The sequence below is a fragment of the Hemitrygon akajei genome, chromosome 11 (assembly GCF_048418815.1).
Source record: "Hemitrygon akajei chromosome 11, sHemAka1.3, whole genome shotgun sequence".
In the NCBI taxonomy this organism is placed as follows: domain Eukaryota; kingdom Metazoa; phylum Chordata; class Chondrichthyes; order Myliobatiformes; family Dasyatidae; genus Hemitrygon; species Hemitrygon akajei.
In genome coordinates this window covers 117,284,252-117,311,625 of record NC_133134.1, presented here as the reverse complement: position 1 = coordinate 117,311,625, position 27,374 = coordinate 117,284,252, and the positions used below count along the sequence as shown (strand labels likewise).

Here is a 27,374-nt window from a genome sequence, read left to right as displayed (position 1 = left end):
TGCCATTGAACATATGAACTCTTGAGGTGCAATATCAATTTTATCTTAGGACTCAATACAGGAAACATGACTCACTTGAGTTAAGAGCTATTTTTTCTATGCCAAATCTTATGACAGCATAAATTGCTGTCAGAGTTTAGTAAATGGAAATGGTTCCAAGATCATACAAGGGGAATGAAACCTAGGCCAACATCTTGTTGAGTGGTAGACCTACTTGGCTCTTAACTGGGAGCAATTAGCAGACATATTGCTGTACAATTTCTTAAATCTCTATGCAAGATCTTAAAATGAGTGCATACATTAATTTTTGCTTAATGAATGAAAACTTCCTAGCATCGTTTAATATAAATTATAAAATTTAGGACATCAGTGACAAGATTTATACTTGCACTAAAATTACACTATCAACATAATTGACTATTTTGAGCAGATAAAATACTGACTTAAAACAGAAAATACATCACAATCCCAACAGGAAACTATAAACAGTAGTATTTGCAAAATCATATGTAAGTTACTCCTCATTTAAAGTTCCAGCATGATACCCACTTCCAATCAAGAAAACAGATAAAATGGAAGAGAATGAAATCCTTAAACATTCGATAACTTGAGATTTTACTGTCATGTTCACTATTTCAGTATGCTACAACTATACTCAATTCAGGTCTTGCTCTGTACAAATACCCAACTAAATCCCTGGGTAATTCTGCTCACTCTGTAACTAACCATCAGTAACTAATTAATAGGGAGGTCAGTAAATTTTAAGCACACCAAATCAGTATTTTTCATTGCACAATTTGAAGTAATTGTGTCTTCAAATCAAACAATGAAAATCAAAATATTCAATGGCCCAGTCAATTTATTGCCTTGGCTAGGTCTCTCCTCTTCTCCCTATTACAGAGATTGTTATCACATGACCAACAATCATACGACATTCTACAGTTTAACAGTACTTCATTGCCTAAGGGCCATGTATGATCTCCAAACTTATTGTGCCCGTGGGTGTGCCTGGCCAAGCTAATGAAGCATTCAAGTATATTAAAATCAATAACTTCTAAATGAGTGAGATCATAAATGCTTAATGGTTGTAGTGCATTGGCCATTTTAAGCAACTACCTGATTTAAACATGGAAAGATTAGTCAACTTGAAATCACAGGTTGCTCTTTTGATTATTGAAAATCAGCTGAAAATCATGCTAATGAAAAACTTACCCTTCACATCCCCTCATTACCTATTTCCAAGCACCTTAAAACTATGCCCCCTCCTGTTAGCCATTTCAGCCATGGGAAAAAGCCTCTGGCTATCCACACAATCAAAACCCCTCATCATCTTATACACCTCTATCAGGTCACCTCTCATCCTGTCACTCCAAGGAGATATAGAAATCTCAGGCCTATCCAGGTGCTGCCTGACATGAGTATCTAAGCAGTTTTCACTTCAATAATTTTACCTGTAGCTTGAGTCCCTGGGGTCTCTGGTATCCCTGTATCGATCATACAGAGGATCTCTTGCATCACGTTCATCCCTTGTAGGCCTGAGTGGGGAGCGATCACGTCTTACATCACGTTCATCACCAAAGGCAAATGGATCTCTAACGAAAGCAGATAAATAGAATAAGTATATTGTTGATAAAGTCCTTTTGCTGTAATTCTCATACACAGCTTAAATCTACTGAAAATTCATATTTGAATCCAAAGAACTTGATGTCGTCAATGATGCAAAATTCATTGAATACCAAAACAATGTTCAAAGTCACAAGATGCCTTGAGGTTAATGAAGGTTAAATAACAGATGACCTTGAAGCATCATAAAATTATGTCAGGTTAGTGCTTGCTGTATCTTTAATCGAATCAATTCAGTTTTTAATTGACTCTGATCTTGTTCCCAATCTCCATCCCCATTTGCCATTTGTTATTTTTAACTGAAGTATCATTATAGACATTGTGCACTTCACAGTATATGAAAACATTCTGAGTAACAACAAAAACAAATCAAGTTGGGCTATTTTTACATTGTTTCTAGGCATCACTTGAGACCCCAACACTTGTTTTAAATTGTGCAGCTTTAATACTCAAGATTTTGTGAATTGTAACATTTAACATGCAGGGGTGAAGAGGGGAGAAGAGAGCTGATGGATGGAAATAGGGAAAATATAAATATTACCCAGCAATGAGCTGAGCACTAAAGAAACCCTCTTTGTACATGTATGATCATAACTGGTCATTAGTTGAATTGCATGCTGTTTTGTATAACTGAGGAATCTCACTGGAATAGTTAGTTATTTAGGTTTACAGTCAGCATAAATCGGAAAGTCTAAGATTGATCCAGTTTTAGCATAATTATTGACAATTAATACATTTAGTCATTTCCTGAAGTTTTATTTGTCCCATTAGGTGTTTCGCAATGGAAATGTAGACAAACCTTCTACAGTATATGCCAATGTTCCAGTTAATCAGCTCATTTTCCAACAGTTCCGGTGACTCCAGTTCCAGCTTTTCTTGCTCACCTTTTCAGAGATCCATGTTTAAATTCCTTAGAAGTCAGTGAAACTGAAATATCCATCCTACTCGTTGAAATCTTGTGCTAATCATCTGCTACTTACCTTCCATCAGCATATTATAAAATAAGCAAAGGAAACAAACAAGCAAGAGAGGCAGAGAGCAAAAATGATAATGGGCAGGAACCGGAAAAAAAGCCATCCAAGAATCTTCAATGATGAAATCTATTTGTCGGTCTATACAAACAGTTTGCTTAAATGAATCAATTCCTCAAGTAATCAGCATTCCAGAAATTCCATATTCCATACTTTTGGGTCCAAGTTCACACAAAGTGAATGATGGTGGACATACAGTATAGCTAATGGACCAAGAGTTGCCTTGCCATATCAGGCAGTAATCCTACAAGAAGAGAATAGATAGCAGTATCTCCAAACAGACCTCATGAAGAAGACTGAAACTTCAAGACAATTGAAACGAGTGACGAATCGATGAAACAGTAATTCCAAATGAATCGACTGTCACGGCATTAGAGCAGCTTTCAAACCTTTCAGGTACCAAGCTCTATGTCACCATATAGCAGAAAAAGACTGTAGAACCATTTGGCAACAGAAGCAGAGAATAGCAATAACTAATTATTGCCAGCTCCAAATCAGCCTCTTTTCCCTTTTCCATTCTGATACTTACCTTACTAGACATGGCAATAAAAGCCTAAATGTGTAAATGAATGCACAAATGATACTTTGAAGGAACAGCAAACAAGATGTGTAGTGATGTGTGACGGAAGGATGCAAACAAGAATCACTGGGAACCATGCTGCAGTTAACACTCCAAAGTACAGTTGGAAAATTCACTGCAAGCTGCAATTCATTTCAAAATGCACCAACTTTTATTAGATTTTGTATAAATACTAATTTACATCTTGACATACATAAGCATTTATGCTACAATCATACTTTATTGTAACTAGCAAAATGTACAACTGACACGCCAAAAACAAACAAGTATCCTTAATAAAGATTTGTGTAACTTACTTCAACGCAAAGGTGGAACAGCCACTTTAAAAAGCAAATTCACAACTCCCCATACAAATTGGGCAATTTCAGGATTTTAATACGCTGCTTTAACAAGAGACGACCTTCATCCCATCATTGGCAAATAGTCTTGTCTTCGTGATAAAAAGATGCACAAGTGTTATTACCTTCTCGGAGGACTCTGTCTCCGTGCAGATTTATTCGAATTTCTTCGATCAGCTGCCATATTAACATCTGAAAAGAATCAACCAACCAATTTGTACAAAACAAAAACATAACAGACTTGAAAGTAAACATACCCGACAAGATTTACGTGAATGTTTATTACCAGAAGAATTATTTCAAGTGTAAGGCAAATAGCTTACAGATGAATTTCGGACAAGTGATCACGAAATCACCTGTCGGACAAGTGATCACTGGATTATGTACTCCAAACTATAGGTTTTTTTTGTGGAAACTTATTACACTTTTCATTAGCTTGGAAAATGGAGTCAAATAGGAAGAGTGCTCCATCAAAGATTAAGAGAAAAGGTATTGCAGATCTTCATACCCATGTTTTGGATAAATGAACAGTTTGAAAATCTCTGGAACATAAAATTCCACTATCTTGATCACAAAAATACAATTAGTTGGATTGATGGTCTGGCGTAATGTTACCTCATTCAGAATAAATTCTGGATTACCACAGTGAGCACACTAAAGATGCCAAACATGCCAAAACTAGTGTTAACACATCAACATCCACGCTTTCAAATCCATTTATTTGAAAATATGGGCTGATACACTAATGCACAGGGAACCAGAATAAATTGAGCAATGGCAAACTGTTAAGCAATACAGTCCTCTATAAAAAAAATGATTTTTAATGCTTGTAAATCCCATCGCATTCATAGTATATATTTGCAGTTATCTCAAGTTCTTACCTAATCTGTACCCTCTACACATTCGATCGTTCTCTCCTTGCACGGCAGCTTTAGCATCCTCAACACGATCAAACTGCACAAACCCAAATCCATGGTGCATTGACAAAGCTGCAAAATTAATGTTGTTAATGAAAATGTACATACCTGTGGGATGGAAAAATTCCAGATGTTCAAAAATCTCCATTCAATAGAGCAAAATTACTTCCCTTGACACTTGCAAGTTAAACTGGCAATGTCTAGTTCACAGAAGGTCAACAGAAATGATGACGAAGTCCATTACTTCTTCAAAATGTTCACTTGGTCAGGCAAAATTTCCCATATATAGAAGGGAGAATTCCAAATGTTGCGAACAAGATCTCATCTTCTAATATGATAGCTCCAGACAACACCAGAATGAAGCCTACGTGTTGTAATTAGCCATCAGAATCAATGGTGTTGTTAAGAAAATCCACAAAACCTCGACTGTTCAGAACTTTTTGAAACAGTCAAGACGCTACAGAGAAATTGACTTCAAGGGAAAGTAATTTGTAATATTCACTAGATTTACAGAACATCTTTTTAAATACCAATGGCCAAAATGACTGGTTACCATTAACTAAACCCTAAATTATTCCAACTTCGCAAATCCATTACAGTTTGACACAATTTCCTCGTGGACGGTTGGTTCATCTCTTTATCAGACAAGACTACATTCGATCTTCTAATGTACAAACACCTTTAAAAAAAACTTTTCCACTCAACCATAAACCAGCTAAAACATGTTAGTAAGATACTTTGAAGTCCAAGCCATGGTCAGTGTATGGTCAGTAAATTTGGCTAATTATTAATTTGATATGATGAGCATTTACCAATGGAGTTTAATCTCAATCCCCACTCGTAAATTCAATCTGATACTGACATACTGACACCTTGTCATCTACACTTAGCCAAAGACGCAAAAACAGTTTGCTTTCAATATAAAACAGACAGGTTGAGAGCTTAAATGGGCATAATATTTTTATTTGATACATATAAGTTAACAATGACAATTATACATTAAAGTGACTGCAACAAGTACACAACTTGGCAGTAACTTTGTAGTCAAAAATATGACTAAAGCATCGTTCCATGGGAATACTGCAGTTATTTGGTAGACATTGCCATTTTAACCTCAACAGAACCTAAATTTTAAACACTGGCAAAACCTCCAGATGCCAGTCTGCAAAATAAAAATATAAAAAGCTAACTTGTAGAACCAGATACCTTCAAAATTAAAATGCAATTTTCCTTCATGAAAGCAATTTAAAAACATTCAAAAGTTCTGAACTATATCTATTTCTTGGATCATCTTGACAAACGGGTGTGACTGGTGTAAAACAAGTCTAACACTCCAAAATTCATTGAAACCTCAAAATTGTGAATGTTTGAATGCTCTAGTCAAAACTTTTAAAATTTGTCACTGACAGTTGCAATTAATGTGGATGTTTAACCATATATTAAATGAAGTGAAATGCACAAAATAATCCAAGCCTTTGAGGCAGTAATCAAAAACAGGATAGAGGGACCAAGATGTCAGTGTTACTCTCCATGAAGGTTTCCAATGTCCACTGTTCCACTACTGAAGTCTTCAAGGTTTAGATTAGTTAGATGAGTACGGACAAGAAACATGAAAGAAATGAACTATAATCAGATTCTCTAACCCAGACTGAAGCGTGCAGGGCCTATTTATAAATGAGAAATCACGCAGTCTTATATACACACACCACAATGTCAAGATTACAATAAATCTACTTGCAATGCTAATTCTTCATTTTAAGTGATTGCTGAAAATGTCAGGGCAATACAAGATTTGATTGTCAATTGTAGCAAATCAAGCAACTTGAAAGAAAAACATCAATTAAGTGATTTTATTTGTTCCCATTAATGGAAATACCACAATCTTAGAATATTGACACATTTCAGCTTTTATAAAGAATCTCTAATCCCCAGGCATTAATAATGCTAAAGGGATGAAGAGTGCCTATAACCAACAAAAAGTAAGATTAATACAGAGATGATTACAATTATAAGAAATAGGAGTTTCTTCTTCTTGGCATAAATTAAATAAGCTAAGAATAAGCACCCCAATTAGCTAAAAAAGTAATCATGTTGTTGATAAAGCCAGTATTGCCCATAGTACTAAGTTCACAATTCTTGCCCCACTGGGAGCAAAGAAAAATTTCAAACAATTTAATTGAAATAAATTATGTAAGTTTATAAACCAAAAACGTTACTGAGATGGAGATGAAAAAAATAAGTAATTTAAAATTTGATTGCAAGAGGACAACGACATCCGGTATGACTTGCCAAGCAATTAGAATTATATTACCTATAAAACATTGGTTACTAAAAAATTTTATTTCATTTTTTCACCTCTGATGAACACTGACAAAAAACATTTTTCTTTTTCATAGATGACACTTCCCTGCCAAGCACACCAGCTTACTTCAGAAGTCCCACACCCAAAGTATTTTATTTTGTATATCACTTTTAGGTGAAAAATATACAAAAGTGATTTAAAGCAGTGGCTCAAATGGTCTGTGAACTCCCATAATTCACTCACCCTTTTGCCAGTACTTCAAACTGAAGTCACATACCTCATTCAGAAAATAGAATGCATCCTGGACTTGAGAGATTCATCCTTTTGAATCTTTCACTCCACTCCACCACAGAACTTGAGGACTATTCCTGCAGTACTAAAATTCCACACCATGCCATGGAAACAAAAAGTCAAGCGTGATGTCAAGTGAGGAGTGAAGGGAGCCACCAAGATCAATTACAGCACAGCTTTAAAGCAAAAAGGAGGCCTGTTTGTGTGCATTTCAGTTAACCTTATAATAACTAGGCTCCTTAGCCATTCACTGTATTGCCTCAGTATTGAAGGCAATTTCTGACAGGGTACCAATCAAATCCTTTTAAAGTAAGAGTACTGAAGCAGCACAGTGATTCAGAACCTGCAAAACAAGACACCAGAAATGTGGCAAAACAGTCCTATACAGAGAAGTTTATAGTGACATAGAAGTAGCCATCCCCTTCTGAGCTAGCTCTGAAAAGGACACCCAAGTACAGTGCCCTGAAAAAGTATTCAGCCTCCACGAATATCTTCACTCAGTACTGTCTTATTTTCTAAACTTAGAATTTAAAATTAAAAGGATTTTTGGAGCTAATCTACAAGACACTGTTTATCATGTCCAATTAAAAGGAAAAAACAACCCAAAACCTGAATTTAAATTACCTAAAATTAAAAACCAAAATTGTGAGGCTGAAAAAGTATTCATCCCCATTGTAATTAATATGCTAACTTTCCTCAGGTAAACTATATTACCTTACGAACTCACCTATCCTGTTGATGTAGAAAATTGGAGGACCACCTGTTTTTAACAAATTCTTAAGTATGGTAGGTTTTCAACACACCAAACCAAAATGAGAGAAGACAAAAGACCATTCAAGACAAATTAGGGAAATGTAATAGAAAAAGACAACACTGGGAAAAAGTACAAGACCATCACAAAGGCACTGGACATACCTCAGAGTAGTCCATTGTAGAAAAAGTGGAAAAAATATTGAACAGCCACACTGCCTGGGCTCTAAACTTAGTTGTCAGAGAAGACTGGCACTAGTAAGAGAGGCTACTGTGACATCAACAGTCACTCTTGAGTAAGCTGCAAAAGTCAGTGGCTGCAACTGGAGATAAAGTTCATGACTCCACAATTTCTAAGGCCTTCACAAAAAGGGTATTTATGAAGCTAAACAAAATCATCCTTGCCTGTAAAGGCTTTACAAAGCATCACTTAGAAGATACTGTAAAGATGTGGAAGAAGCTCTTGTGGTCAGTTGAGACTAAAGTGGAACTTTTTGGCCTCAACATTAAGCAGAACATGTGCATTCAATCTAATATTGGAAATCAGCCAGGTAACGCCCTCCCTACTGTAAAGTATGGTGGAGAAAGCACCATGTAATGGGGATGCTTTTCAGCAGCAGGGACTGTAAATCTGGTCAGGATTGATGGGAAAATGAATGCTGCTAAATACGTTGAGATACTAGACAAGAACCTGCTAGCCTCCGCTTAAACTGGGGAGGAAGTTCATCTTTCAACAGTACAAAGACCCAAAGCAGATCGACAGAGCAACCATGGAGTGGCTTGAAATGAAGAAAATTGATCTCCCCTAGAGTACTGACCTTAACTCAGCTGAACATCTCTGGCACGATCTCAAGATTGCTGTCCACTGCCACTGCCCAACTACTCTGGCAAAGTTTGAACAATTTTGCAAGGAGGAATAGGCAAATCTTGCTCCATTACATTGTGCAAAGCTAAGACACTTACCCAAAAACACTATTGGCTGTAATAGCTACAAGAGGTGGTTTAGCTAAGTACTGGGCAAAGTGGGATGAATATTTTTGTACTGCTGACAATTCAGTTTTTCATGCTTTATAAATTTCCGTTGGTTTTGGGCTCTGATGTAGAAAAGAAGCACATGGTTCACAAATAAAAATTCTCAGCTAAACTGATCAAAACCCCTGGTTGCATTACTCATTTATGTGAGCAAAGGGTTGGGAGCTGAATACCTTTACAAGGTACTGTATGTATGGCAATGGCTAACTTATTTGCAATCTGGTTACTGTTTTCTCAAACAAACACGGATTCACCTATTAAGTTAATGTAAGAAACAAATTCCTGTGAAGAATGCCCTACCTTTCAGCAGTTTAAGCAATGGCCAGTTAGGCTGCCAATGCTCCTTTACAATACGACAAATGGAAAAATAATTGCGAACAAATCAGGATCTGAATAGTTTGGGACTGTTAAGAAGGTGAGCAGTACCAGAAGATCCCTTGGCCTCTCTTGCCGCTCTGCCTTTAATTAAATTTACGGCTAAACCTTTGCCTCAGAAACATTCCTGTAACGTATTTATCCAGAATTCTATCAGGTATTGAACAAACTCAACAATAGACAATTCCAAAGATTTCTTCCACACAGAGGATATTTCATTTATTCTCAGCCAATTTCTAATTGGCTGAGCACTTGGTTGAAGCATTCCAGCTCAGGGAACAAGTATCCCATCACTTTTCTTGCCAAGCTCTGCAAGCTCATGTACTTCTCTTCCCACTCTTCTAAATTCATGTTCAAATAACATACCTTTCCAGTCCTTTACACTTCTGCCTAGGGCAAGAAGGACAGAACTGCACATAATACTCTTAGTGCAACATACTAGAGGCCAGCATAAATTGTGACATCATAACATTTTGTACTCAAACTTCCTTTTAATAAAGGACAGCATTCCATTTACATCCTATTTCTATGCTATACTGCATTATAACTTTCACCGAGTCATCTACAAGCATACCCAGGTTTTCTGAACATATTTTCCAATTTCTAACTACATAAAAGTACCTTCTCTTCTATTATTTTCCCAAATCATACAACTTCAGTTTTCCACATTTCTTCTGTCAAGTTCTCAACCATCCACTGCATTCCCATGAAGTCTCTCCACATCCTGCTCAAGCTTCAATGCCACCTAGCTTTGTACTACAGTGCAGCAACTTTTAAAGTGACCAGATAAACCGAAAGCATGAAACTCCCATCTTGTAATCTGTGCTGATACTTAAAGGCTCAACAATGACCATTTAGGCAAATGTAAAGTTGGAACCAAGCATGCTGGTAGTGACATCATGAAAGCAATTAACTTCAATAGCACCTAATGAAATTTAAATAACATTTTGCTTGTATTTCCTTGTCCTTTGAAAAACAAATGCAAATATGAAGTGGACAAATAAAGAGAAAGCAACATTTTTTTGTATTTCACCCAGAATATATAGTTCTGATTTATCCGAGTGTCCATACACTATAAGACATTATGGACCAAAAGCTTGAAATCCTCCACTGAAGGCTGTCAATTTAGTTCCCTGTAGGACTGAGAAACCTTAATATAATAGTGCAATTGGGATAGTAGCTTTAGATTTTCCATCTATCCTAGCAAACGATGACAAACTAACATAGCTGTGTAATATTTATCTCTTCACCAGTTTCAAATTCATCATTTCTAAATAGTCAGTAATCACATTATGCTACAACTATCTAAGCCTATGACAGGAAAAGTAAATTGTTACTTACAGCATTGACTTTAGTTCATAGGTCAGTGCCAGACCTATAGATAATGCACTGCAAATGTGACTAACAATCACCCAATAACCTCTTTACTTCTGAATTTAAAATATCAAATGCCACCAACAATTTGGCATTCATTCAAAAGCCAAAAGTTCAAAACATGCATGGCACAGTCTCCACTTGTCTCTCAAATTCTCATGCTTCATAGCCCTTCAGAGTAATTGAAATTCCAGGACTGATTTCCAAATTAGCAAACCAACAAATAAATCAGCAATCCTATTTGAATCCTTTTACTAAAGCTGCAAAAATGAGCTTTAATGAGAACATTATCCTTTACCAGTAATACATAATATCCAATCTAGCTTTACCAACATCTACAAACCAAGAACAAAAATCAAAAGACAGTCCAAGTTGAAATTATTCATTGATGGCTGTAAAATTAGTTCCGTGTAGGGCTGAGAAACCTTAATATAACACCGCTAAGATAGTAGCTTTTGATTTTAGATTTAGCTGTTGTTTTGCCAGCCAAATTCAAAATTATGTTGGACAATATAATCAAGATTTTTTTTAATACATCACAGCTCAAAGTGAAGTTTGTGTAATTGAGCAAATATCTGAAAATGAGTTTTACAGTTGGAGATATAAACAAAAGCATTAATTGTACAAGTTTTATCAGTTTTGATACCGTGCTTTAAAGCTGCATTTTAAATTACCAATTTTCATCATTATTACACTGTGAAACTGGAAGTAATGTCCAGATTTTTGGAGTGGAATTCCCAAAGTACTATCAATAATTGAAAGCCTATTATAGTCAACATGTTCTCCAACAGAATTAAGTGAAAACACAACTGACATAATTTCAGTTATCATGCAGTAAATATTTATAATAAATCTTGAAAACCTAACAGATAATCTCTCAATCTAATGAAGCTGCTAATCTCATAGCAAGCCAAAAATTCAACACAGGAAATGGTCCAGCCTGCAAAAGCTAATTATTAACTTTATTTTGCTTGAATTTTAAAATCAGATGAATCACTCATCTATGAAGCTTCTTTAATTACAAGTATACTCCAACATTTCCTCAGTATTGAAGTTGAGCCATTGCTTTCTTGTCTATAAGATTCTTTCAGTAGGCTCAGTGGCCAAGTATTTCAGTCATATATTACCTGTAGGATCCCAGGAATCAAAATGAACTGGCAACCAAACAGAAGCTAGCGTTATCAATGGAAACTGCCAGAATCTGTAGACCACAGGAATGTAGTTGATTGCACATTTCCTTCAAAGGTCAATGTACAAAATGGAATCCTAAATATCCAGGTACTTTCCTCCCTATTTAATCCAGTGAGGCAGAAATTTAAAATCTCTGTACACCCACCTACATGAACAATCAGAAGAAATTTTCCCAGCTAAAATAATTCTGAAACAGGGAAAAAATGCATTTAACAGCAGCAAACTGAATCATTACTACAGTTTGCTCTGAGGGTTCACTACACATATACAATAGAGGACCATCCCTGAGGTGACCAACAAAACCACCAAGAAAATCATATTTCTCCAGCATGAGAAATGAACTGAGTAACTTGTTGTTATGCATGGTGCCAAAGTAGGAGACCAAATAGTTCAAATAATCTTTCAAAAAGTAGGCCTGCACACCTTAAATATTGAGCTTGAAATGATTTAGAACATTTCTGTCAAATTACAATATACAGAAGGTTATACAATGAAATTCTGTGATTTTTACAGTCATGCAGAGGCTATACTAGTAATCAACTTCCATGAAAACACGACTGTTTTGTTGGGTTTTCGGTTTAGAATCAAGACTTTATTACAGACACCATAAGCAGCCAAAGACAAAAAAAAACTTCTTTCCTATCTGTACCTAAACTGATCAAACAAGCTACATTTTTAAATTATTAGTTTGAATAAGGAACTTGCTCTTTAATCTCTTATTAGATTCAGTTATAAGAGACGTAGTAATTCAAATCATCATTCATTAGCCAATCTTGCAACCCTACAGCTTTGACAAGCTTGATAAAAATTCAAAGATTCAATATTATGGAAACAGATGTGACATCACTAGTGAATGAACTTCTCAAGTGGAAAAATGCCAAAATCCAACTTAAGCTGACGATGGGTTCCATGTTGCAAGACAGATAAGACTGATGGCTTTCCAAAAGATAACTAGCTTAGTCATACCATATTTCAAATTTCCAGGTTGGACCAAAATGAAGAATTGATTGTATAAAGAAGATGAAAGATGCCCAAAAATGTTGATGGCAACGCTTTAGTTGCAATGGTATGGTACTCTTGCGTTTGTATGCGAGAAACATTTTTCCCCATTCTATTGACTGTAAGAGTATAGGCATGACGTTATCGTGCCTCAGAATAGAAAATTAACCACCCATTTGCAAGTTTTCAAGTATCACTTCGCCAAATTGTGGACTTTTTCCCCGATAAAGTTGACATCTGTTTTAAGAGTGTTTTTTTAAGCAAACTATTTCATGCATATTGATCTTGACTGATATTGATTCAAACTGACCATACAAATTCAGAGAATCAAACTTACCTCAAGCAATATGAGGTGCTAAAACCCCTCCCTTCACATGATTTGGGTATATTCAATAAATGCAATGGAATTCAGAGCTGTGCAAAGATGGACAAATTAATGATTCAAATTGATTTAGCATGTTGTTCCACCAAATCATGAATTAGCTACAGATGGCAAAATTCCAGTTCTTGGTTCTTTCCGCTACAATTTACTAACTTAGAAGCAAAGAGTCAACAAATGGCACTGGATTGGCTGAGGATAATACAGTTCTAAATTCTAAAATTGTGGTAACATACCTTTCATGTAGTAAAAGGTAGGACATTAGAATCAAGTACCGGGTTCAGTTGGAAAATCTTAGGTTTCCAGATACTAACCATTTATCTTGCCATATTTAAGGAACATATCCTCCAAATCCTTCCTCACCATGCAGTCGGTGGGTAAATTTCCAACAAAAACGCGCCTCTCAAGATCTCGAGGATCAGCACTGTCTGTCTTGTTACTTGCACCCCGGTCACCACGCATTCTACGTTCTCGGGACGGGCTTCTGCTTCTTCTCCGGGACATCATTTAGAATCCTTTTATGGGCTTCACCACGTGAAACAAAAAAGAGAAAATTTCCATTTGCATTAGATAAGTTTGAGGAGAAGTCGTTAGCAAAAAGTGCCCTGTAAGTTACATCAGAAGTTATGCAAAATGAGATTTGGGACCACGCATTAAAACCAGATTATGCTTTGTGCAGAGCCAGCAGCTGGTTTATAGATTCTGTAGTGTTTTATATAACTGTTTTAAATTTGATATTGTTTACAATGAGTCACAATTAATAATTTATTACAAGGCAGATTACTTGGGATACTTTGGGGGGGGGGGGGGGGGAGGAAAGAAAATGTCCCATCCAGTTCCCACTACCTTTCTCAAAAATCAGAGGGCTTAATTGTTCAGTTTAACCACAAATGATGGCATGTCACCGGATTAAGATAGAGAATTATTAAATGAATCCCAGTATGTTTGGTGTATTATGCACTTCTGAAAATAAACATGTTTGCAGATGTAGTTTCCACATACAATACCAATTTCCTAACATACCATAAATTCTGTGAAATTCTAGAAAATATGCAGATGTTGATGCCAAAAAATTCATCACTTACTCGAAAGGCAAATTTTATTCTTATTGAATGACAAAAATCTGGTTACAAAGCACGTGAAATAATTGAACTGCTCACAAAAGACTTTATGCAAGAAAATAGCAAAGATGAACTCACTACATTCACAACAACACATTTAGAAAACAACTTTCACTCATGGATTGGTATTACAAATCAAGAACAATTCATTTAGTTTGCTTAAGTAATTGAGAACTGAACTCAATAACTTCTTCAAAAACAATCTTTAAATACATATACTCACCCAATGTGTTATTTTGTTATTTAGACTGATTATGAGGATACAGCACTCACAAGTAAACCAAAATGAAGCTCAATTTAACCACAACTACAATAGAAGTTGGAATGGGATTGGTGAAGGAAACATTTAAATGGACGAACATCATTAGACAATAAGCACAGGACCACTTTATATTAAAGTACTGAACTCAGCTAACAGCAAGTGTCACCTTCCACTTACTTTAAAAATAGCCTCTAGTTTATTGTACTACAACACACATGACCCACAATACAGGAATCTCCTCACCAGGAAAATATTTTTTAAAAGTTAAGCCACTCATCTCTAATCCATCAGCTAGTGAAAATAGTAAAAATTTTCCAATCTCGTCAAATCATGAAATAATGACAACAGCTTTTAAGCTATTTTGAACTGCTAGCATTCCTTAACCATCACAGCTTCAGAGAACAAATCTGTGAGACTTCCTTGCAGGACCATACCATTAGTTATTCAAATTTGTTCTAGCTAACGAACTAATTCAGTGCTCAAAATTACTGCAAAGGTCATGAGCCATTACAACATTCACAACAGAAATACCTCAAAGCAAGAAAACTTTTGATAGTGAATTAAATAATTGTCTTTCAGTATCTTCCAATCATATTTAATAAAAACATAAGATATATTATGCATTTTATATACCGTAGATTCCGGACTACAGAGCGCACCTGATTAAAAGCCGCTGGCTCTAATTTTAGAAATAAAATCAATTTTTTAATTGTAAAGGCCGCACCGGATTTTAGGCCGCACCGCTACTTTTAAATATACATACGTATCGGTAACACAAATTACGTTGCATATACTTTTTTACTGAACAGCACGAACAACATTCCAATTTCTCCTAGCGACTGGTAAAAATATATATACTGCAGCCTACCAGGAAAAGTTATTGATCGCCTTTAACTTAAAAGCAGCGTTTTCGCTCGGGTCTGATGAGCTCGCGTAACTTGATCGGGTCTAATCGGGTCTGATGTGCTCGGGTCTGACGCGCTCGCGTAACGCGATCGGGTCTAATCGGGTCTGATGAGCTCGGGTCTGACGCGCTCGCGTAACGCGATCGGGTCTAATCGGGTCTGATGAGCTCGCGTAACGCGATCGGGTCTAATCGGGTCTGACACGCTCGGGTCTGACGCACTCGCGTAATGCCCCCACCTTCCCGTATATATCCCACAAGACGCGGCGAAACCGGGTGTGACGTCATAACATCCCGGGATGTAGTACAGAAAACAAATATAGTTAAAACACTTCTAACTTTAACTAACAAATGAATTACTAAGCGAAAATATTATAAACTAAGTAACTGCCATAAAGGCAGCACAATGCTTTTCTTCGAGTGTTTTCCATGTTGATGAGGGTGAGTACAAATGACTGATTTACAATAATTTAATTGTGAAAGTGCGCTTGATTTATCGTACAATTTCATTGGACCTCTGTGAACTACTCATCAATTTTATTGGTCTACTGTTACGAGGCAAAATGTTTACGAGGCGGCATGAAAAAAAACCATGTATTAGCCGCTCTGGATTAAAGGCCGCAGAGTTCAAAGCTGTTCAAAATGTGGGAAAAAAGTAGCGGCTTATAATCCAGAATCTACGGTAAGTTCTGCACAGGTATAAAATTAATACCCAACCAAGACCAATCCAACATGGACCTGTACCAAGAACTTACACAATTTTGATACACACATTAGTGAAATCTATCACTGTAAGGAATTTACTTCATCTTACATATGATTGCAGTCCACATCAGACTTCCTTCTGCTCAAGTTTAAATAAAATAGTAAGGCTGAAATACACAACTAAAAAACATTAATTTGGCTCTGATGCTTGTTCCATCATTCTGTAAGATACTGACCAAATCCCCCAGGTATTTTGTTCAGACCATATATCAATTACAACAATTTGTCTTTCCGAAGTTTTGACAAAATATCCATACTTTATTAAACAATTAAACTGCTAGGCAATTGCACAGATTCAAAACATTTCTTCATTTCAAATGACCAGTATTTTGTTTTTATGGTTCTGACCAGTAAGTGGGAGGTACACAATTTAGTTGGTGGTGGTGTTTCGTGTAGTAGGTTGTTGTACATAACAACAGGACATTGATTTAATGCAAAACTGGGCTGAGAAGCAGCAGGTGGGAGTTCAATCCTGGAAAATATGAGGCGATACACTTTGGAAGTTGAACTTTAAAGCAAAATACAGAGTAAATGGCAGGATTCTTAGCAGTGTGGACAGACAGAGATTATAAGGTTCTTGTCCATAAATCTCTCAAAGCTGCAGAGCATCTTGACAGGGTGATTAAGATTGACTTCAATCTTGACATAGATCTTCATTATTCAGGGAATTGAGTTCAAGAACTGTGAGGCAATGCTGTAGCTCGATAACTCTGTTAGACCATACTCGGAATATTGCCTTCAGTTCTGGTTGCCTCATTAAAGAAAGAATGTGGAAACTCTACAGAGAATATAGTGATTTACCAGAATCCTGCCCGGATTAAAGAGCACATCTTATAAGGAGAGGCTGAGCAAGCTAAGGCTTTTCTCCTTTGAGTGGAGGATGGGAGTAACTTTACAGTTACTCTATCAATGAACAGAGCATTGATAGAGTGGACAGTCAATAAGGTAGAAATGGTTAAAACAAGAGGCCATCATTTTGGAGCAAAGTATGGGGGGGGGGGAATGTCAGAAGTGTTTTATTTAAGAACAGAGTGGTGGTAGAGACAGATACATTAGGGACATTAAGGAGACTCTTAGATTAGTGAATAGATGACAGAAAAATGGAGAGCTCTGCAGGAGGTAAGTAACAGGTTGATCATGGAGTAGATAAAAGGTTGGCTCATGTGCCAAAGTGCCTGTACTGTTATGTTCTATACATTAAACTTGTACAAGAAAACTACACAATGTGACAGCTTTCTATACTACCGACACCTTCGTAATCACTTACAGGAAATCAGCCTAATCACATTCTGAACCTAATGCATTTATTTAGAGTCAATCTGGCCTAATAACTCAAATCAAACAAGTCTGGTCTTTTCATGCAAGTGCCACGATCCACAATGTATATATTTTACTTGCAATAACACACTAAACCAATACTGCAAAAGTAATCATTAAAGCAAAAGAACCTAATTGTGTCACAAAAGGATGGACAGGGAAGTAACAAAATCTTCAGGTCCTGCCAATCAAAATGAGCATTAAATAACTTACATAACAAAGAATTTAACCGTCGTCCCAAAGTCTTTTAGAGCATTTAATATCACAACAAATAACTTAGTATCAAATGGGTTATTTTCAATAGGTATGAATTTTATATGGATGGATAATTGCCCTTCCTGGGATAGGTAACCGAATTCAATAGATAGATAGATAGATAGATACTTTATTCATCCCCATGGGGAAATTCAACTTTTTTTTCACAGATAGAAGTCGTGCCAAAAAATTTTGAGAATTTAAGTACAGACCATCAGCAGTCATAGAATCTCCCTTTTTGCTAAAGTTACAATACTTTTTCTTCGTTTTCAACCAAAAGCCATTACATTTGATGTGAAATAGTTGGATAACCAAATTAGTTGAACATCATCACAAAGATTAATCAGTCATTATAATTGTAATATATGCATGCTCTTCAAAATGCACCTTACAATGCAGTAACATTTTGCCTCGTTAAAACCTACACTGGTAGACTTAAATTGATTTTGAATTTTAAGATTTTAAATTCAACACTTTTCAGAAATAAAATTTTAACTTTAAAAGGATGTCATATTCCACTCCTCAGATGTGGAACCGAACAACAAATTGATGACAAATTTAGAACTTTTCTCAACTGCTGCAAGCTCACACCTGCACTCTTTAAGTGAACACAATTAAAGCAGAATTCCAAAAAAAATGTACTGTAAGTGGAAAATAAAGCACCAAAATGAACTTTAAGTTTATTGGAGAAAATGTATTTTTCCAAGAGATCAATGCATAATAAATATATAAATTGATGAAATAAATGCATAAATTGATGAAATGCTCATTTTAAAAACAGTTGAGTTGCAGTTATTTGTGCATAGGATATCTTATTCTGGCCATAATTAATTCACAATTAGCACAATAATAGATAAATGAAAAACACCAGCAGCACAAATTCAGTTTCAAATTTTATTGTTATAAACTGATTAAATTTGTTAAATGAGGGGAAAACAATACTCCTGTGTATACTGTTCTTTGGTTGGGAATTGTAAGAATAGCAGAGGCAACTTTGGATCAACTAAACTTCATCCTAGGGCAAGGATGAGCCACTAAACCTATCCTGTATTTTGAGTTGTCATACTTCAATCTGATTAGGCTCTTCTCCACTCAATACCTTCACCGTTGTCACATTGCCACATGGACGTTTCTTCACCAATTCACACCAGCAATCACTTTGGTCCAACGACCCAAGACCCTTGTTATATTATTGTTCCAAAGGGACAACCTTCCCTCTAAGTGAACGTAAGCACCCTTTTCCTAACTTGTGGAAAAGGCAACGCACCCAACTTCTTTCTCCCCGATTGGCGTCGACTCCACAAATGGGATACTGCCTTACAGCGCATGTTCCTGGTGAAGCTGAATCCAAATAGGAAGCAATTCCAAATCAATCACACAAAAAAAATGAGATCTTAGTAATACATTTCCGACAGATGCCTTTTCGTGGTGTGATCTGGTTTGAGTCTATAAATAATTTATAGGCCCATGTGCATACATTGCCCTCCTTGCCCCGACAGAAGATTTCGGGCGAGTAGAGCTGCCATCTTTGACCTTTTCCCTTCGTCTATAACCTAGGCTGGATATCAAAAATCTCTGCAGGTAAATTGCGTAGCTGATTGAATAAATGCGGGCGGCCATAAACCAGACTATTAGATGCTTCAAGTGCTGGGTGCGTGTATTGTGCTAGTGCGGGAATTTTGAAGACACCCCAGATTTCAGTTTCCTTTATTAAGTCAGATGCAAAATGATGTGAGCGTTTCGAGTTAGTCACGAGAAAGAAAGGTTTTATACTTCGCCACAGAGGCGGGCGGAAGCCGACACCGAAGGAAGCACCTCCCCCACCTCTTCCCGCCGCCATTTTAAGGCGCTCTGCCCTTCAGGATGCGTTCCCCGGCATGTTGCTGGCGCAGCGCGGTCCCTGGCTTCTGTTGTCGATTCCCCACCACACCTCAGCCGCCAATCTGCCTCTCGAGCACCGGTTGGTTTTCGTCGAGGCGGGCGGCGGCCCCAGCGGACGGCTCGGGATTCAGCCTCGCCTCCGCCATGTTGAGCGGCGGCAGCTCTTTGTCCGAAGGAACGCGTTAGGATTCTGTGTGCGACCGCGACCGGCCCCCACCGCCGGCTCATCCCTCAGAATCCCCGCTGATCCCTTACCGTTATCCGACGTGAAGTTTCACTCGCACTTTTTGGCGCTGGCTTTGCTGCGGGTGCTTCCTTCTCCGGACAGCAACGACCGTCTGCGATCCGCCGCTTGTTTTCGCGCATGCGTCACTGGCGGAGCGCTGTTCAGAAGCCGCCCTGTCTGCGCGTGCGCTGCCCACTGGGCGGGAGCTGTCCCGGCTGCTCACGTGCGCAGGAGGCGGCAGTATATTCGGGAGAGAGGTGGAGCACGTCCCGGGGAGGTGCGCGACATGCTGGGCGTCTGAGTGTTAAACCAGGAACACAGAAGTGACTTTGGAAATCTTGAGCAAAGCATATAGCTGGAGGAACTCAGCGCGTCAGGCAGCACCTATGGAAGGCAATAAACAATCGACATTTCGAGACATGGTGAGGATTTCTAATGATGGATCTCGGCTCGAATCGTCGAGTATAGGAGTTGGGATGTTATGATGAAATTGTGTAAGACTTTGCTGGGGCCTAATTTGCAGTATTTTGTGCAGTTCTGGTCACATTGTGACCGGACTGATATCAATAAGATTGAAAAAGTACAGAGACCATTTACAAGGATGTTGCTGGGACTTGACCCTGAGTTATAGGGAAAGATTGAATAGGTTAGGAATGTTTTTCCATGGATTATAGGAGAATGATGGGAGATTTGGTAGAGGTTTACAAAAATATGAAGGGTATAGATAGCATAAATGCAAACAGCCTTTTTTCACTGAGGTAGAGTGAGAAGAACTAGAGGTTGTAGGTTAAGGGGGAAAGGTTGTATAGTTAAAGGGACCCTGAGGTGGAGTTTTTCACTGAGGGTGATGTAAGTGTGGAACAAGCTGCCAGAGGAAGTGATGGATGAGGGTTCAATTGCAAAATTTAAGAGAAGTTTGGAAAAGTACATGATGGGTGGGGTATGGACTCAACCAGTTGGGTCCACTTTTTTCTAAATATCAGTTGATAGCTTTTTTGAGATGGAGAATAGAAAAGGGAGAGATTTGTCAAAAATGATCTGTGAATTTGAGGGTAGGAAAGAAGTTGATAAAATACGGAAGTTCTGTGTGAATGCTGGAATTAACACCAATGCAGTTGTCATTGCAACAGGGAAAAGTTTGGGGAGTGGTAACAGAGATGGCTTGGGACAGGGACTGTGTCACATGACCACACCTTTGATTAGTATGAAGTAAGGGCTATAAAATGAGAAGCTGTCAGGGCAAGAACATGTTCTGGTAGATGGACGAGAGTGTTAATGGAGTAGAACTGATTGGGTATTTGTTGATGAAAGAAGTGGAGGGTTTTACAGCCTTCTAAATAAAGCATCGATGAAGATTGAGACATGAAGGCAAGTGCAGAGGCGAATAAGAATTCAGTGCCTTCCTTTTGATCGCTGAGCGGCCTGTCGCTGTGGCAGGCAGGTAGGCCTCTGTATTCATGTAGTGCCCCTTCTCTTTCGATGACTCAGTGATATCATGGTTCTACATTTATGAATTGGTCTATTGGATTTAAGGAATGTGGAATATTTCAGACTTATAGTTTTTATATTATGGTTTTTTTTGTTGCCTGTTCCTTTTCAGTTTTGTTGTGTGAGGGAAGGGGGTTTGAGGGTTGATGTTCTGTTAGTTATATTTGTGCAGGGGAGGGTCTTTTTTTTGGGGGCGGTCAATGTTCCAGTTCCATTTTGTGCGAGGGGAGTGGGGGTTGATGCCATTCCTTTTTGTATGGGAGAGTTGGGTTTGATGTTTCTCTCTGAATGACTTTATATTCTTTGTTTTGTGGCTATCTGGAGAATCAAAATTTCCGAGTTGTATATGGATACTTGCTTTGATAATAAATGAACCTTTTCGAACAACCTTGATGAAGAATGGAGGTTATAAAAGAGTGGATATCCCTGGTGAAGATGGGGCAATGGGAGCCAGGAAATTGGAATGTGACAAAAGAACGAGAAGATGTGAGGTGCCCCATATATGGGTTGTAAGGTACTAGACAAGGGGATGAGATAGTCAAGGTACAAGGAGATAACTTCAGTGGGACAAAAGTAGGCCAAAGCAATGGACATACTAATAGTGAAGTGAGGAGGAACTTCTTCAGCCAGAGAGTGATGAATCTGCAGAATTCTTTGTCAGAAAGGGCTGTGGAGGTCAGGTCATATAGTCTATTTGAGGTAAAAGTTGATACATTCTTGATTAGTATGGGGATTTATGGTTATTGGGAGAAGTGGGGAGGATGGGGTTGAGTAAAAGAACTAAAACACACGGTTGAAAGGTGGAGCAGTCTCGGTGGATCAATCTGTTTCGACTTGGGAAGCAGTGGCCTGATGTTCATTGGTAAGGTGCATATGAGATGTAGGAGTTTGGCATTCATTGGTAGGGTGGATACAAGGAGGTGTATGAGGCAGGGGTCTGATGTGCAATGGTTGGGTATGTTGGATTAGGTTTTAAATTACTATTTGTTATTTTTTTCTTGTGATTTACCTTTTTTATGTTTGTATCATGATCTATTTGTCTATAAATGTTTAGTGGATGTCATTAGTCTGTTCTTTGGTTTTACTTGCCTTTCCTCTACTTTCTTGCTTTTGTATTACTTACCTTGCTAGTACAGACTAACCTTGTCTGACCTGTTCTGTAATGAATAGCTAATAAAATGGCTGTAAACATAAGACCTGTGTCTCATTCTTGACTTCTGAAGAGCCTTCGGGACATCATCATCTATGATGAGGATTATGAGGCAGGGACCTGAGGTTCACAGATAGGATAGGTATGAGGAGGTGTATGAGGCAGGGGCCTAATATTTATTGGTAGGTTTGGTATGGGGAGGTGCATGAGGCAAGGGCTTGAAATTCGTTGATAGAGTAGGTACACGGTGAATGAGAGTTGACTCCTGGTCTGGTCAGTCTGCCAATCATTAGTGGCACCACCCTCGTCTGGTGGTTTGATGACTAGTTTAGGGTTAGTACACACAGTCAGTCAGGGTCTGCTTGGAAATGAATGATGAGAGTGGGGAAGTCAATTCAGTTGATGTTACAGCGACAATCAAAAAAGGTCAAGGGTGGTAGAAGTCCCAAAGAGGTTGACCATGAGGAAGGGGAGCATTGGAAACACAAGAAAGTGTCATTAATGTCAAAAAGGTAAGGCACAGAGTAGAAGCAATAGGGAAAAAAAAAGGCTCAACAGCGTATCAGGCTCTGAGCAAGTGTGAGCACTGGAGTACAAAGGCCAGGCTGTATCAGGGAAGAGGAAGTATGGGGAGTGGGGGTAGTGAAGACATGGCAGGAGGTAGAGCTGGGGCAAGGCAGGGGTCAGAAGAGGGTAATGGGGACCAGGGATCAAATAGAAAGAGATGGTGGGAGGAGAGAGGGGAGGGAGAATTAGGTCTAGAGGTGGAATAAGAGGTATAAAATACCTCTGTCATGTTCCAGTTCAGTGCTGCACTGTGAAGGTTTATTTGCCTTATTTGCTTGATGAAGCCTGTTCCTAGGAAAATTCCCCATCGAGACCTCCAAAAAGAACATTGCCTGAGGTGTGATTTAACTTCATGCAATTCTCATTTGATGCATCGGGACAGCTCCCAATTGGGGGTGCCTGACCAGCTTTTCAGAGTGACAAATCATAAATACAAGAAATTCTGCAGATGCTGGAAATCCAAAGCATCACACACAAAATGTTGTAGGAACTCAGCAGGTCAGGCAACATCTATAGAGATGAATAAACAGTTGATGTTTCAGGCTGAGACCCTTCTTAAGGACTGGAAAGAAAGGGGGGAAATACCAAAATAAAAATGTAGGAGGAGGGGTGGGGAAGGAGGATAGTTGGAAGATGAGAGGTGAAGCCAGGTGGGTAGGAAAGGTAAAGGGCAGGAGAGGAAGGAATCTGATAAGAGAGGACAGGGGGACCATAGGAGAAAGGGAAGGAGGAGCGGGGACCTAGGGACAGGTGAGAAGAGGTAAGGGGTCAGAGGAGGGAATAGAAGAAGAGGAGGAGGAGGATTTATTTTTACTAGAAGGAGAAGTTGATGTTCATGCCACCAGCTTGGTGGCTACCCAGACGGAATGTAAGGTGTTGCTCCTCCGCCCAGCGGATGGCCTTATTGTGAAGGGAATCGAAGTAAAATGTTTGGAGTTACCATGAGACCACAGCAACCATGTTTTTGTCATGTGCCAAGTTCATTTTCACTTGTGTATCACCAAAGTAGGCAGAATAATGTGTTTACTTCCAAGCAATGTGTAAAGGATAAGGCTGAGAGTCAAATTTAATATAGTAATAAATCATATTTATCAACTAAGCTAACTATTTGTGAATGGATGAACCAATCTTAAATATATACATTTTCTTCTACTGAGCTTTCCACAATGTTTAAAGATCTCTTTGGACTTGTGGCAGATTGAGACAGACTATCCACAGGTCAGTATGGATCCATTTCGCTGCATTGTTTCTATGTAATATGCAGTATATTACCTACATGATGGTTTCTGTTTTGAATATTGAAGAATATCAATTTTTATCTTATCATTAAGTTATGTCCCTCACATTGAACAGCTTTTCTCTTTCTTCTTGCACTAGTGTAGCATTTAGACAGTTAACACTGCAACCAGTTCAGTGTTACACAGTTCAGTATTTCACTTCATTGTTTAGAGATTCCACTCCTTTCCGTTGCTTGAGAATTCCATTCCTTGCTGTCACCCATACCAAGAGCTGTTCCAGTTTTATCTGACTGCATTTTGGAAATCATATACAAGTAGAATACTTTCAGACATTACAGACAATTTTATTCCGTTCTCAAAATGTCCTCAAATAAGGTCGTTGTGAACTGCCTGCTAAAATCGCTCTCATCCTGGTGAAAATTATCCCTTAATACTATTAAGAAGGGATTTGGATGCAGTTATGATAAATGAATGGTGTGCAACTTGAAGAGGATTATAGAGTCAGAGCACTCCAGCACAGAAACAGACCCTTCAGCCCATGTACAGGCAGTCCCCGGGTTACGTACGAGTTCCGTTCCTGAGTCCATCTTTAAGTCGGATTTGTACTGAAGTCGGAACAAGTACATCCGGTATTATTTAGCGTCAGTTAGTCGAACATTTGTCTTAGTATATAGTATATATTTTACCTTTATGCATATAAAACACTTAAGAAACGTATGTATTCCAATAATTAAACCACTGCGTTGCTTAATAATGTAGCTTTCATTAGGGCAGTGCCTTTCAAATATTCCATGATTCTCACTTTATCCGTTATCCTTTAAAATTGTTCCGATCGTTGACCGACTGTAGCCTAATGCTTTTCCAATGACCGATGGCATTTCACCTCTTTCCAAACGCTTTATTATTTCCACTTTATTTTCAATCGCGAATCCTTCCCGTCAATGGAACAGAAACACTGCCGCCGCCGGCTCCCAAGATCCGCTGGGTCCTAAGGACCACCGCATTGAGACAGGTTAAATGTGACAAATGGGGGCTGTGCTGGGTTTGGGTATTTGATCATCCACAAAATTCAGCGTGGGAATTTAAACTGGAGGTGGCAGTGTTTTTTTTTTAGGTCGACTTGCAATCTCGACATCAACCCAGCACGGATGGTACGGAGTCACTAGATCGACATCAACCCGGCACAGGAATGGTCTATCACTGGATCGAACTCGGGGAAACTCCATTCTCCAGCCCAGCACTGATCTCACTGCACCACCAGCCGACCGGAATGTGTGGGGGGGGGGGGGGGATCAGGGTGAATCTTACTAAGAAAAATTTAAGCCAAATACAAAGTTAAACACTCAACACAGTGTCAACAGCAACAACTTAAAATGGCGGACAGAATCGCGATCCAGACTTACAATGGCAGACGGAGTCGCGATCCAACTTAAAATGGCGGGCGGCGTTCTCCTTCCTTGGTTCGTAAGTACGAGTTGTCAGTAAATCAGACGTTCATAACTCGGGGACTACCTGTATCTATGCCAAATTATTATTCTACCTAGTCCTGTCAATTCGCACCTGAACCATATCTTTCCATTCCCTTCCCATCCACATACACCCTATCCTCGTTATATGCGGGGGATACGTTCCTAACAGTCAACGCATAATGTGAATAATTATTTAAATGGAGAAAATAGGGATGCATTCTGGAGGGCTTCCTAAATATGTTTTATCTGTAATTTATTCACATTTTCATACCAATACAACACAAAAGCAGTACCACGAGGCAACGTTTGTATTATATTTCATCAATTTAAGGTATATTCAATATAATAAATCATAGAAAGTTAACATACTAGGGTGTACAGTACTCACCAACAGTGGCAGGTGTGTTTGCTCTGGGAGATGAGTGGTTGTTGTGGTGTCGGGCAGCTTTACATGGATGAGGTGGACGGTTGTGTGTAGTCAGGGATGAAGGAAGACTCTCAGAACTCTCAGTACTGCCGGCAGCAGGAGATGGCACCAGTTGAAAGAAAGTGGTGAGGGGTGTTTGCTTGGCAGCATTTTGTTTTTCAGCATAAGTTTGCTCGTAGGGATGAAGGCTTGACTGCAGGGAACAACTGAAATGCTGACTCTGTTCTAAACTTGGGTCCTTGTCCATCGCCATTTGTGCCAAGTGTTCTGCAGGCTTAAAAAATTCTGCCAGTTGCTTCCCCGTAAAATCCTTCACCTGCAACTCGACGCTTTCTTCTTCATTGTTATCACGTTCAGTCTGAGTTAAATGCAAAAGGTCATCCACACTTAATTCTTCATCATGAGAATCCAGGAGTTCTACCCTGTCAGCAGTCTCGAGATCTGAGAATCCTTCCCCACCAATTTTACGGCTCAGGGCCACACAATCCTGGACAGCTGCAGTGAAGGCAGGAAACCCCTTGAGGGTGTGCACACCCTCTGTTGCTTGGCTGATGGCTCAGGACTGGACATCAGATGCTTAGGAGGCATAGGTAAATATTTCAAACACAAAATCACTGCACCATAGGTAAAAACAACAAAAGTTTAAGAGCGCAAGATCACACATTCACATGTTGCCAAAACCAATGCGAGACTGGCGGGAGTGAGACTGTGAGGTGTGCACACGTGACTTGTATTGGTGGGAAAGAAGTACTCCTCGCACTTCTGAGTTTTGGATGCATATAAGAAGTTGGTAGAAATAGGTTCCTCACTTAACTGAATCCGCATTGTCTGAAGACGCATATAACAAGGATAGGGTGTAGTGGTAGTGTTCCCATGTCTCTGGTCCTTCTTGCTGGTAGAAAATGCAGGTTTTAGAGCTGCCAAGGAAAGAAAATGCAATATACTTTGAAGCTGATACACCTTACAGCCCCTCTGAATGTATTAGAGTGTACAGTAGTTGGAATACCAATCAAAGGATGTGCTTTGCCCTGTCTTCTGCCAGGGCTCATGTGAGTTAACAGAGCTGCACTCAGCCAAGCTATTGGAGAGAATGCCACATTTTGGGCTGAGACCCATCATCAG

At 38.6% G+C, this 27,374-nt stretch overlaps 1 protein-coding gene across 4 annotated transcripts in view; it reads right to left on the bottom strand.

The window, feature by feature from the left end:
- The window catches only part of ncoa5 (nuclear receptor coactivator 5), a 41,318-nt gene extending 21,245 nt beyond the window's left edge, over window positions 1–20,073 (bottom strand). The window contains exons 1-5 of one of the 4 annotated variants that reach the window (XM_073061583.1): window positions 19,943–20,073; window positions 13,497–13,707; window positions 4,454–4,561; window positions 3,698–3,764; window positions 1,452–1,592 (exon numbers count right to left, since the gene is read on the bottom strand). In XM_073061583.1, coding sequence (XP_072917684.1) covers window positions 1,452–1,592; window positions 3,698–3,764; window positions 4,454–4,561; window positions 13,497–13,689 — 509 coding nt within the window. In that variant the 5' untranslated portion in view covers window positions 13,690–13,707; window positions 19,943–20,073. The remainder of the gene's footprint in view (window positions 1–1,451; window positions 1,593–3,697; window positions 3,765–4,453; window positions 4,562–13,496; window positions 13,708–19,942) is intronic. The other 3 variants (XM_073061584.1, XM_073061585.1, XM_073061586.1) reach the window with 3 other exon arrangements.
- Window positions 20,074–27,374: the final 7,301 nt, after the last annotated feature.